General features: G+C 38.7%; 2 protein-coding genes across 4 annotated transcripts; one reads left to right on the forward strand and one right to left on the reverse strand.

Moving 5' to 3' along the window:
- Window positions 1–1,098: 1,098 nt before the first annotated feature.
- LOC6569457 (pleckstrin homology domain-containing family F member 1 homolog) lies at window positions 1,099–6,116 on the forward strand. 3 transcript variants are annotated; one of them, XM_032741342.1, is made up of 5 exons: window positions 1,099–1,257; window positions 1,496–2,154; window positions 2,219–2,380; window positions 3,358–4,483; window positions 5,963–6,026. In XM_032741342.1, the coding sequence occupies exons 1-4, from the start codon at window positions 1,158–1,160 to the stop codon at window positions 4,375–4,377; spliced, it is 1,941 nt and encodes a 646-aa protein (XP_032597233.1). In that variant the 5' UTR covers window positions 1,099–1,157; the 3' UTR covers window positions 4,378–4,483; window positions 5,963–6,026. The 3 variants fall into 3 exon arrangements, with proteins under 3 accessions (XP_032597233.1, XP_001995789.2, XP_001995790.1); XM_001995753.3 differs by lacking the exon at window positions 3,358–4,483 and having other exon boundaries at window positions 1,123–1,257; window positions 5,963–6,116; XM_001995754.2 differs by lacking the exons at window positions 1,099–1,257; window positions 1,496–2,154; window positions 2,219–2,380 and adding an exon at window positions 3,092–3,248.
- Window positions 6,117–8,311: 2,195 nt separating this feature from the next.
- On the reverse strand, window positions 8,312–9,746 carry LOC6569427 (40S ribosomal protein SA). The gene is made up of 3 exons (XM_001995756.2): window positions 9,670–9,746; window positions 9,169–9,411; window positions 8,312–8,957 (listed from the first exon to the last, which is right to left on the reverse strand). The coding sequence occupies exons 2-3, from the start codon at window positions 9,385–9,387 to the stop codon at window positions 8,358–8,360; spliced, it is 819 nt and encodes a 272-aa protein (XP_001995792.1). The 5' UTR covers window positions 9,388–9,411; window positions 9,670–9,746; the 3' UTR covers window positions 8,312–8,357.
- Between the last annotated feature and the right edge of the window lie 3,620 nt (window positions 9,747–13,366).

Genomic DNA, 13,366 nt, shown 5'->3' on the forward strand with positions numbered 1-13,366 from the left:
GCGGCAGGCGGCAAAGTAATGTTTGTTTGCAGTCTTCTATTGTTATTGTTTTACGGTTGCAAGAAGTAAGTGACCGCAATTGGCAAATACCAAAATGCCAAAAATACCATGACCAAAAAAAAAACCTAGTAGATAAAGTACTTTCGTATCTATAATTAATCTCATCAATGATTTTTATTTGAGTCCATTCTGCTTATATTTATATGTATTTATATATATATTGTTGCGGATCAGTTTTCCCTAACAGAGCAGGTGCGTCCATCCAGTTCTCCGTTAGGGATGGGTCTGACCATGACCGCGGACCGTGCGATAACACATCATACAAATCTACACATCACTAGTAAAACAGCTGACTTAACGGACAGTAGCAATCATAAACATTCCAAAGCAAAAAAAAAGAATATGTTATTTCGGCGTCCAACGGCAACTTCGATGTCATTGCTGTAGCGCTCCCACCCTGCCTGCTCAACAATAATTTGAGTTCATGCGTTAGCGATCGCATCTCATCCTAACAACATTTTGGTTCCCCTCCAAACCATTCTAAAAACTTACGCGCGTATTTTAAATTTCAAAATACAATTGCGTGCATTTTAGCACGCTACTTTTAATTAAATTAACAATTTTCGGCTGTCTTCTCGACCTACAAAGATTCGAATACTGCCTATTTTTTTCAACTCTTACGGATAATTTCCCATTTCCATATGCATTGAGCGCTCTCCTCCGTTTCCTCTCTATTTGCGCCTTCATCCTCTATTCTCTTAATATTTAAGCAAGGGGCTGCCACCTAGTCGATCCTTGGCATGTACATATGCTTGTGCAGGGACAGGCTGCATAATTTTATGAATTGTAAATCTTTTTCAGTTTTTAAAAGAAAATTAAAAATTCATTTGATTCTGCGACTTCTGCTTAATTCAGAAAAAAAAAACTCCATTGAGTATTTCGAGAGGCAATTTTAGATTTCATTTTTTGTTTTTGTTATCAGTTTAATGTACAAAGTCGCACCAATTTCGCTCAACCGCCGGTGCAATGATCGTGCTGTTATCGATATCGATACAGCAACCCTGTAAAGCATTGTGCGTAAGTTTGAGTCTGTGTCAGTGCGTTTGATTTTATATTACTAAACAAAATTTATAGATACGATTCAGTTAGGCAGTAATATGGACGATTTGGACAATAAGTGTAACAAAAATGCATCCTTCAACTGGGACGAAATAAGCGTGGGCGATTACAATCTGGATCACTCGCAGAATTTCTTTGGTATGCGGAATTTGCGCCTTTATTTCTTGTCTCCATACATTTTACAGTTAGTTTGAATAAAAAAAGACAACAAAAAGAATTGCGCCATTTTAAAAGCCGGCTCTTCAAACATTCAAAGCAAGCGCAGACTTCAACCTGTGTTATACCTATGTGCTATATAAATATAAATCTAATTATGATTAATACGTGCTTATATATGTGCAGTAACCCTAACAAAATTCCCATTAATCATTGACAGTTGCGTCCGCAAAAGAGGAAAACTTGCGTGCTCCATTCAACTGCAACAATGGCCCAAAAGAACAAATCGAACAGCATCAGGAACCGGAGCAGAAGAAGAAACAATCTCCATGCCAGCAGCAGCACCAAGAGCAGCAGTTACTTCCCATAATCAAAAAGGAATCTGTCTCACCTCCAACAGTTTGTCCAGGTGCTGGCGCCGCTTCAATAGAACAAAATCAACATCAATTCTGCATGCAGGAACTGCAGAACCAAGTGAAGCTGCCATTGACTCCACCTAAAAAACAGTTGGAGGTACCCACAAACCAGATAGACAACAATCAAGAAGAGTGGTCGCGTGGAGTGGTCAAGTCGAGGCCGCAACTTAAGCTGATGTGGACACCTTGTGCAAAGGGTGCCAATGGTGCCGATGGTGGTGGTGCTGCCGGTTTGGGCACTCCCCGGGCCTACCGATTCAAGGATATGTACAAGGCCAAAAGGGAGATGGCCGAACAACAGCGCAACGAGGAGGAACGGAAGGCACGCGAATTTCACAGCAATCCGGTGCCAAACTTTCGTGCCATGCACAAGCGAATTGCGGAGACTATTGTGATTCATAGGATCACAGTTCCCGTCACGCCCGAAACCGTAAAGCACTCGAAGAAATGGAAAGAGCAACAAGTAAGTAAAATAAAATAGCCAACATATATGTATTTATATATATTTTTTTTTCTGAACTTAACAGTGCATACAGGCAGCCAAAGAGGTTGAGGATGAGAAGCCAATGAGCGTGGCCCAAAAAAATACGAAACCGAAGCCGTTTAATCTACGTACGGAGCAGCGTATGCGGGATCGTCGTGAATTCGATGATAATGTCAAGGAGAATCATCAGTTGAAGAAGAAGAAGGTGAATAAAAAATAATGAATAACCGAATGAATGTGTATGGTAATGTTTAAAATCGTCAAAATCGTATCATTATGGCGCACAGCCATTTCTGGTCACACTGGCGCACACAGCATTTTCACATTTGCAACAGTGCGAGTGCCGATAACGATAACGATGATAGCTTTGTCTCGATTTTGCGCTAACATACATGTCCATCTATTTACCGTCTCATATTTGCGTTAGCAGTTGCAATTTAGCAGTTTGGGGCAAAATTAAAGTTTCAGCTGCAGCGTTATTTTTTTTTCTGTAACGAAAACGGAAGCTCGTTCGTCGACTCAAAAGTAAAACACAATAATTATAATACAGAAAAAGCATAAACGCTTGCAATATTCGCAAATATTGAAGAAATACATACACATGTACACAGCTTATGTGTATATGTATGTGTGTGTATGCATACTTGTTGTTTGTGTGTGGTGTGAGTCATGACGTTTCGGTAAACGGACGGCGTAGAAAAAAAAAATAAAAATAATAACAGTTATATTGTGGGTGTGTGTGTGTTGTGTGCGAATTGCACAAAGAGCGCAACGCGTGACTATCGTTAAGGATTGCAACGAATTTCGGCGAACTCGACGACAATAGCAGTGAGCCAAAGGATTAACAGCAGCTGCTGCGCCCATACATAAATACACACGTACATATACACACACGCATACAGTGGGAGCAGCAACAACAGCAACAAGAAGAAGAAGAGGAGGAAGAAGAGGAAGAAGCAGAAGCAGAGCAGTCGTCACAGTTGAAGTACGATCAACGGCCCGCTTGTGGAAACAACAGAGTCACAATAGAAACTTGTAAATCGTGAGCCAGCCTGCCTGCTACTGCTGCTGCTGTGCGTATTAAATAGAGCTGTAGTAAACAGTAAACAAAGCAAGCTCACAACTAACTGCCTGCACTACGCTCTCTCTCTCTCCCTCTCTCTCTCTCTTTCTCCATCTCAGTCACTTAGCGCCACTTTCGCTACAAGCCAAGCACTCAAATCACAAACAAACAAAATGGTTGATCGCCTTGTCAACTCGGAATTGAACACACGTCGGATAGCGTCTGTGGAGAGTTGCTTTGGCAGCTCGGGTGTACCGTTAGCGGTGCCCGGCCGCGTCCTCGTCGGCGAGGGTGTCTTAACGAAAATGTGCCGCAAACGTCCCAAATCCCGTCAATTCTTTCTATTCAACGATATACTTGTCTACGGCAACATTGTCATCGGTAAGAAGAAGTACAACAAACAGCACATTATGCCACTCGAGGAGGTATCGCTGGAGTCGATAGCGGACAATCAGCAGTATCGGAATGGTTGGTATATACGCACCACAACCAAATCGTTTGTGGTGTATGCGGCGACAAGCACCGAGAAACAGGAATGGATGGCGCACATCAACAAGTGTGTGGAGGATTTGTTGCGGAAGAGCGGCAAGAAACCGGTGGAGAATCATGCCGCTGTTTGGGTGCCCGATGCGGAGGCAAGCATTTGTATGCGCTGCAAGAAGACACAATTTACGTTTGTGCAGCGGCGTCATCATTGTCGCAATTGTGGCGCCGTCGTCTGTGCCGCCTGCTCCTCGAAGAAGTTCCTGCTGCCGCAGCAAAGTGGCAAAGCGTTGCGCGTCTGCGATGCCTGCTACGAGACGCTGCGGCATACCACATCTGGCCCGGCCGGCAGCAGCAGCACCGCTGGTAGCGCTGCCGGCAGCAAATTGAATGCGAGCGGTGCCGCCGCTGCTGCTGCTGCGTCCAACGATAGCTCCAATGATGATGACACGGATGAGGACACCGCCTCACCGCCCGCCGAGGGCCACGATGAGCCGCGCTTCTATGGCGACAATAGCACACTGTCCGCCCAGGACGAATCGATCGGTGGAGGCAGCACTGCTCTCTCCAGTCCAACAGCTGCTGCTGCAACAGGTGCAACTGTTGCAAGTGCAACACCAGCAACGGCTTCCTCCGTCTCAAATAACAATTGTTGAACAAACAAACAGCAACACCAACAACATAAAAAGAAAAGAATAAAATAACTCCCCAAAAGACGATAACGGATATGAGACACACACTGGATGTGGGACTGGATCAGTGGTACTACTACATACTATTTGCCATATACTATATATAATCCCATGCTATATAAGTGTACTTATATATATATATATATTCTAGTTGGCAGATCTCCGTCGCTGACGACGAGACGAGAATTCCATTTCCAGTTTTATGCTAATCTTATCAGCTTCAGTTTCTGCTGCTGCTGCTGCTTCTGTAATTGTTTTTCACTATACATATAGACATATATAGATATATACATTCGTACATACATGCAGTAGATATTCAGTCCGCTCGTTGCCTGTCACATGCTCTCCACATACATACATCTATACATTTATATATATATATATATACATACACATAATTTGTGTGTATTCATCACAATTACAGTTTGTATATAATGATTGAAGGACCGCACATATATGTATTGTACATATATATATATATATATATATACCGATTGACGTTCACAATCGGAATCGTAATCAGTAGCTAAATTCCACATTTGTTTGTTTTAGGAGCCAAGTACCGCAACTGATTTCATTTGTACACCGAAAAGATCGTATCGCGAATCGTATCAAAACATATCGCAGCGGAACATCATTATAGTCGATCCCGTTACTTTCAGTTGTAGTTTTTCTGGTCTCTTTCAGATCTCTGATAGACATATATACCTCACATGGGATTGTCTCTTATGATTTTTCATACTTGCTCAGCATTTTTGATCATTCAATGAGAAAAGCTTTATTATTCATTTGAGTGTCCCTTTTTGTTATTGTGGAGCGCTTGTTCTTTTTTAATAACCTTTAATGCGAATTGCTTCTTAGGAATCAGCACATGAGGAATATTACGAATAATTTTATCAAGAGCATTGACCCCATTTTATGATGTATTTATTTTTAATTCAACAGATTTGCTGCTTTGTGACTCCTTTGACTCGTAGCGGCGAAACTTACTCACAAAGTTGCACGCGACTCGATTTTCAGCTGCGTTGCACGAGTCTCAAAAGCTACGCTTCCCATTTAGATTTTTTTACGAGGTTTAACAGAGCCAATAGAACTTTGAACTTTGGCATAGTGGGGCATAAAAACTACACTTTTTTCGCCGAATTCTTAGCTTCCCCAATTCCTTCAATGAAATCCAATGTGTTTCATTATCCTTTAGAAAAAAGATATAAAAAAGTGGATAAGAATAATGATGAAAAAGTGGCCAATGTGAAGAAAGAAAAAAAAAAACAATCAAGTCGTGTGCGACTTGGTCTGTATCATGCCCATTGGATGCTCTGCCGTTGTGGGCTGCTTCAAGCTTACACCTGTACAGGTTTTAATGATTTTAATGACCGCAAACTATTCGCTTTAATTGACTGACTGTGGAAAGTTGGTCGGCAGTCATTAGCGGGTTTTTTCAGGGCATATAATGTGCAAATTTAATATATATATATATATATATACATATATAGCAATAGTATTTGATAAATACTTAACTAATTATCTATATGCCTCTCTCTCATTGCAGCTCGACGACGAACTTAAGCAGCAGGAGTTGGATGAACGAAAGGAACTGCGCAAGAGGACGGAGTTTAAAGCACGTCCAAATCCTTTTAAGCCAGCATAAACTTCAACACACAAATATATACACACACACATGCACACACACACACACACACACACACACATACACACACACATGCACACACACACACACACACACACACACACACACACACACACACACACACACACACACACACACACACACACACACACACACACACACACACACACACACACACACACATACACACACACATACAGACACCCACACACACACACACACAATAATATACTATAAATACGTCTTCTTTTTTTGTTCACATATGTTTTTAATTTGTTCATGAACAACTATTGTTAATCTAATTCGTTCAGTGTACAAACTATATACATATGCATACATATATATATATCTATATATATATATATATGTGTGTATAAGTCGCCAGTTACACAAACACACACACACACACACAGCCACACACACACACACAGCCACACACACAGACACACACACACAGCCACACACACATATGCATATGTATATATATATAGATGTTTCATTATCACCAATCGACAATTGTTGCATTAATTGTGATTAGTTAATGGAAATGCAAAGTTGGCAGTTGATTTTGATCAGCACAAATGCCGATCAATATTTTTGTAAATGTTATATACTATAATATGTATTAGGGAGCGTCAAGGATAGAAGAAAACTCTAGCAACGATATTTTGCATTAATTCATTCATTCGATTTTTTTTGGGGTTACGGTATGTTTAGGGGGCAGCTGATTTGAATTAGGCAGTCTCACTGCTAATTAGATGAAACTTACATACTCTTCATACACACACACACACACACACTCACACACACACATATATATATATATATATATACATACATAAATATCAAATCAAATTTACAACTTTATAAATTAACACTGTTTTTAACATTATTTTTGTTCATTTCCTTTGGTTTTTTTTTTTACTTACATCTATGTAGACACCTGGACATTAAAATGGATGTGAAGACAAAAAAAAAAAAGAAGGTAAATATCATGTGGAAAATATTTTATTTTCTGCATGATATTTATATTATTTTGTTGAAGATTCACAAGTTATTGTTCTCCACAGGTATTTGAATGTCCAGGTGTGTATATATAATATACATACATGCATATAAAAGACCCGTCGTCGAAATGAAAGGTTTTTAATATCTGTACAATTAAGCAATCATTAACTGTTTTCTATTTGTATAAAGCGAAACAAACAAAAATAAATTTATTAATATTGTAAAAGCTGCCTGTTTGCATTTCTTATTTGAACTCAGCAATAGCAAACTGAAAAAATGGGAAGCTCTTTTTATAGCAGTAGCAATGATGAAGTCGAGTGAGCTCGCCGTGATATACCCTGCACTCAACTTTTGAATATATTCTAGTTTTATTGAGCAACTTAATATTGACTGATCTAAAATGCTTGCGTCTGTTAATGGAAATGAGATTAATATAAGAATACATTTTCGACTGCAGCTTGGGTGTCTCTTTTTTATCCGATTTTGATTTAATTTGTCCAGTTGATCAATAATAGATGTTGTACGTATGCCAGTACATCAACGGCGGCGGCGCTGCATTTTCGCAAATTCCATTCAGATAGTGAACTATCATCGTCGAGGCCATCACCAAATTCATCATCATCATCCTTGCCGCCGGCCGCCTGACTGTCCTCGCCTGTGTGCGCAGCAGCATATACTCAATGATCTGCAGCATGTGTGGCAGCAGATCGGTTGATAATGAACCGATTTATGCATGCAATCGCATGCGAACGTATCTTGGGATTGGTATGCTTGATGTACTGCAAAAATGTGGTTATCATAACGAATTAATATAATACGCACACATTATAATACTGGTTATCGAGCATGTCGCACAGCGATGGCAACAACCGCGCCCAGTTCTGCAGGCCACCATTGCTAGCTATTGTGATCAGAATGCCGGCTGTGGCACGTATCAGTGCCGACTGATTCATCGCCCACCGCTTGGAGGCACTCGTGTTTTATATACTCGACAATCTCCGGTTGCAAATTGCTGCCAATTGTTGCCAATCATAAGTAAGGCTAATGGCGGATCCAACTTGTGGCCGGAACTGCTCGCCTTCTCAAATGTTCTGTGTGCATGTACAAGTGAGAGGCACTCTACTGCTCTCTCTCTCTCTCCCTGTTTGCTGTGTATTGCCGCACTGCTCATGTGCATGCGACTGTCTCTCGCTCATTTGGAGAGAGAATTAGAGGAAAAAAGAAGAAAAACACGTGGGCATATTTAGGAAACATAAATGTTGGCCATTTATTTATGGTGCACAGTTATTTAGAACTGGCCATCGCTGCCCCAGGAGGTCTTGACGGTATCCTCGTTCCAGTCCTCGACACCGCCGCCAACAGTCTCGGCAGCGACCTCATCGGCCCAATTGGTTGTCTCTTCGACGGGATGATCGACGGCCTCCTCGACCTTGGGTGGCGGCAGCAGCTCCTTGGCAGCTGCAGCCTCCTCCTTCTCGGCCTCCTCGGGATCACGATAGAAGAACAGATCAACGACCACCGGCCATTCGGTGGTGCGCGAAATGGTGCCACGCAGACGCAACACCTCACGGGCAAGCAGCCACCACATCAGACCAATCGAATGCGGCGACTTGTTGTTGCACGGTATGGCAATATCAATGTAGCGCAACGGCGAATCCGTATTGGTGAACGCAATAACGGGTATGTTCACATACGATGCTTCCATAATTGGCTGATGATCGGTATTGGGATCGGTGACCACCAACAGACGAGGCTCGCGAAAAGCGGGCTGAATCTGATTGGTGAACGCGCCGGGCGTAAAGCGGCCAGCAATTGGCGTCGTATCCGTATACTTGGCAAACTTCAGCACGGCACGCTGGCCAATGGGACGCGACGAGATGACGAACACCTGTCACATTAAACGAGGAGCAGCATTAGACAAGTAAATACATACACACATATATAAGCATAAGACTAGCGTTTGGTTGTTTGTGGCGTGGTCAGCTTTTAAGTTGAAATCATTGCATTTCATACCCGAAAGATAATTTAAGCATCATCATGAATACACCACAATAACAACAAATAAAAATAAATACAATACATTTTCTTGTGGCACTTACATCGGAGGCATTCTCAATGGCGACAATGGCGCGTGCAGCGAGAACCAGTTTCTCCCATGTCTTGCCCAGATTGATGATGTTGACGCCGTCGGCGCGACGCTTGAAAACGTATTGTTCCATCTGGAAATTTACGTTCTCCGAGCCCAGATGGGTGGTGGCGACCAACATTTTGGTAATGTCATCCTCTTTGAGGGACAGTATATCTAAGCCTCCCGACATTTTAACGTGAAAGAGTTACGAAACCTATAACGCAAAATATATTCAATTATAAATTGTTTTACTTTTTTTTCCAAAACATAACCTAAAAATTGAGCCAAAAAAAGAAATGTGGGCCACGTGCCACAGCAAAATGTATCATAAAAAATATTGCAAAATACTTTGAAAACTTTGCATTGCAATTGCTTCGAGGCGTTGCAACTTTGTTGGCAGCAGTTTGCTAGTATTTCCATTATTTTATATGCACATTTGGGGCAAGAAAACTAATTTATTAGCTCTACTCACGTTCTGGATGCCGCTGGGAGCGTTGACAAAATGGACGAGTGACGGCCAGTTTCTCTTTGAGTTGGCCAAAAAAGAGTGTTGGGTTGCGCGCGCCGGCCAATGCTATGCAACACTGTCAAAACTGGCTAAGCGCCCGAAAGCTAACTGCTACAAGTGCGTGGCGTGACAGTAAGCTGCTTGATATGCTACATGCGACCGTTACGATTACCACTATTTGAAATTAAAAACGTTGAAGGAAACAAGAGATTTTTGTTGTTTTCTGTTTTTGTATACACATTTATTGCAAGTTTTTTTGTTTATATTTTCGTAATGTACGTGTGTATGTATGTTTGCTCATTTTGACCACCTTGTAACTACCACATCAATGCATATTCAATATTGATAAATATCGATTCACTTTCCGGATTGCGTTGCCAATATTATCTAATTTATGTGAATTTTGTTGTTTCTTGTACTTGTTGCTTTTGTTGTCGTTGTATGCTTAAGCAGTTATGTTTATGTGTGTGTGTGTGGGTGTGTATTCCATACTATTATTATGTTGCAATATTTGTTCACTTGTTCAGTGTTATTTGGCTTGATGTTGATTTCAATTTGTCACGTGCATTAGTTTAAAAGGAATATATGTACATACTTGAGAGCGAACTTTGACATATGACATATGATGTATGACATACGTTAAGGACATACACATTTATTTAAATATTCAATTTGTTTACTTCCATGCGAGTTTCATGGTAAAAATCTGTTTTTTACGCCTCTTCTCTTTCTTGCATTCCATTTTTTTTTTAGTTTTTTTTTGTTAATTTTAATTTATATATGGTTTTCTTTTTGTTTTTTTTTTTAGTTTTGTATATTTATTAAACATTCAACAAAATGCCCTCATTAGGTATATATATGTATGTATATATATATGTATTTATCTAGCTGTGTGTGTGTGGGCGTGTGTGTGGGTGTGTGTGTGTTATCCTCAGGCTGCACTTTCGCTCATTTACGTACTCGTTAACTTAATAACATTAATAAAAAAACAACATGTTGTATACACAAATACATACATTAAACATTTGTGTTTTCTTTTATGTTTTGTTTTTAGTTTTTGTTTTTGCTTTTTGTTTTTTCACGGCTTAGCTTAGAGTTTCCTTTGGGATTAGTGTTAAATTACTAACTACTTATACAATGTAATGTTAACTTGTTTTACTTGTTTTAATTTGTCCGTAAAGTTTTGTTTTTCTTTGTTAAATACTAAATTGTTGTCTCCTCAACATGTTTTCCAATTTTCCCGTTTTCCTTCGTTATCTTTACTGCATTTTCCACCCGGTTTTCTGCTTACGTTTTAAATGTGAACAATTTGTCTTAAAAAATATATACGTAATAATTAACATTTCGCTATTTCGGTTTTTTTTCTTTTGTTTTTGTTTTTTCTTTGGTTTTTGTTTTTTTTTCCCCTTTTTTTTATTCGTCTCTGTACTTAATTTGTGTATAAAATATTTTTACTACAAAAAATCACTCTTTGCAAATAAAACTCAATGCGTTTTTTTTTTTTAGTTTTTTTTACTGTTAACATTGTTTGCTTTTTCCTTTCTTTTCATTTCCTTTTGTCTTGTTTTGTCTTTATTTTGTGTGGCTTTTGTGTGTCAGTGTGTGTTGAGTTTTGTAACATAACAAGCTTAAAGCGATTACATTCAATAAATATATATATATATATGTGGATGTGTGTGTTTGTGTATGTGTGTGTTTTGTATGTATGTATATATATATCAATAATCCAATTATAAGTTGTTTACATAATCAAGTGATTGAAGAAGCGCACATAAAAACCAGTGGTCGACTCTGCTGACAGCTGAGCAGATAAAAAAGCCATGAGAGCAAATCAAGCGAATTGCAATGCAGAAAAGTAACGCGCAAGAGTAGGACAGAAACGGAACGCACAGCATTGGCAGATAGTGACAGATAGAGGAAGGGGGAGAGTACGTTGAGCTTTATTCACCGTATAATCGAGTTAGACACTGACTTAGACTCTTGCTCTTCCGCTTTACACAAGCCGACCACTGATGCATATACATACATACATATGTATGTATGTAGCATATCGTAAAAGTGTTTGTATGTGTGTGTGTGTGTGTCTAAATACATGCATGTGTTTCACATTCGACTCTAAACATTTAGAAGAGACATAAAACGAAGAGCAACACAATCATTGAATTATTCAATTTTAGCTTTGATTTTAGTTAAATATAAAATGTTTATATGTATATGTATATTTATTTAAATGTTTAGTTTCGCTTTTAGTTATTTTAGTTTGACGTTTTATTATGTTTTGTTTTATTTATGCTTCTAAGTATTTAATTCTTTGCTTTATAATCACTACGCAACTCGCTCTTTCTCCTCCTTATTCTTCTTCCTTCTATTGTAAAAATTAAAACGACATTCATCTGTATTTGTTACACTGTGCCCTTAACCCTGCACCCATGCGCTGAGAACAACAAAAGAGCAAACCAAAAGAGCAACAGCAAAAAGGAAAGAGGCGGCAGCATAAGTTAAATGTACAGAGATGCATAAATCTACACATACACACATGCATATGTGTATGTGTTTTGTACATTGCATGCGGTAGTTAATCAGTGTTGGGCAACGCTAAGCATGCGCTTCAGCTGGGTACAGGGTATTATAGCAAAGTGTGAGTGTTGTTTATCTTCGGTATTCCGATAATTATTTATATTTCAAATTCTTTTCATTGCTGTTCATTAAAAATGTGTGTCTGTGTGCTAAAAATGCAAATGAAAAGCTTGCACACATACATACCTAATATATATATATATATGTATATGTGCATATTTATGTCAGATCTTAGCCCGATCGATTGATCGGCAATCTAAATAACAAGCAATTCGCATAGCATTCAAAATACGATTTCAATTTTCACTTTGTTGTTGTTGTCTGTTTTCAGGAGAACATAATGTGTATAGTACATGAATATATATGTTTATATAAATATGTTAAAATGGCTGCATGTCGATACATGTGTATGTATATCTGTGTATGTGTATGTGTGTGTGTGTGTGTGTGTGTGTCTGTGTATATATCAATAAATGAATGTACGGTTATATGCAATAACATTCATAATAATTAAGTAAATACATACATATATAAATATGTTAATGTGTATATGATTAGCAATGCCTAATTCTCCATTCAAGTTCAATTTCCAGCTCGACCTCCTATATATATATGTATATATATATATATATATATATATATATATATCGTTTCACATTTGATTAGCATTTATGTATAATTTAGTAAATACTAAAAAAAAAAACATTTATTACATTTGTGCTTGTTTGCTTCTTGGTTGTTTTTCTCTTAGTTTGTTTGTTTTTTGTTTGTTTGTTTGTTTGCTTGCTTGTTAACATGTCACAGTTCAATCGAGAATAATAATAACAACTGTTTTCCTTTTGTTGTTGTTTAAAACTTATTGTTAAGCATATGTTTTTTGGCTTTGTTCTTCTGGTACATCATTAATCAGTTAGTCAACACTGAACGCATATTCCATTTCCATTTCTCCTCCTACTGCGATTCATCTCTCTCTCTCTCTCTCTCTCTGTGTGTGTGTGTGTGTGTGTGAGGCGCTTTGGGTTTTTATTTGTTGTTTTTTATATTTATTTTAGTTGTAGTTTTAAATTGTTGTTTAACTTTTGAA

Source organism: Drosophila grimshawi, unplaced genomic scaffold (assembly GCF_018153295.1).
Source record: "Drosophila grimshawi isolate 15287-2541.00 unplaced genomic scaffold, ASM1815329v1 contig_848, whole genome shotgun sequence".
NCBI lineage: Eukaryota > Metazoa > Arthropoda > Insecta > Diptera > Drosophilidae > Drosophila > Drosophila grimshawi.

Coding starts and splice junctions, on each gene's coding strand:
- LOC6569457 (XM_032741342.1), top strand. CDS start 1,158: ATGGACGATTTGGACAATAAGTGTAACAAAAATGCATCCTTCAACTGG. Junction 2,155..2,218: donor AGAAATGGAAAGAGCAACAA/GTAAGTAAAATA, acceptor TGAACTTAACAG/TGCATACAGGCAGCCAAAGA. Junction 2,381..3,357: donor ATCAGTTGAAGAAGAAGAAG/GTGAATAAAAAA, acceptor TCTCCATCTCAG/TCACTTAGCGCCACTTTCGC.
- LOC6569427 (XM_001995756.2), bottom strand. CDS start 9,387: ATGTCGGGAGGCTTAGATATACTGTCCCTCAAAGAGGATGACATTACC. Junction 8,958..9,168: donor CCATTGAGAATGCCTCCGAT/GTAAGTGCCACA, acceptor TTAATGTGACAG/GTGTTCGTCATCTCGTCGCG.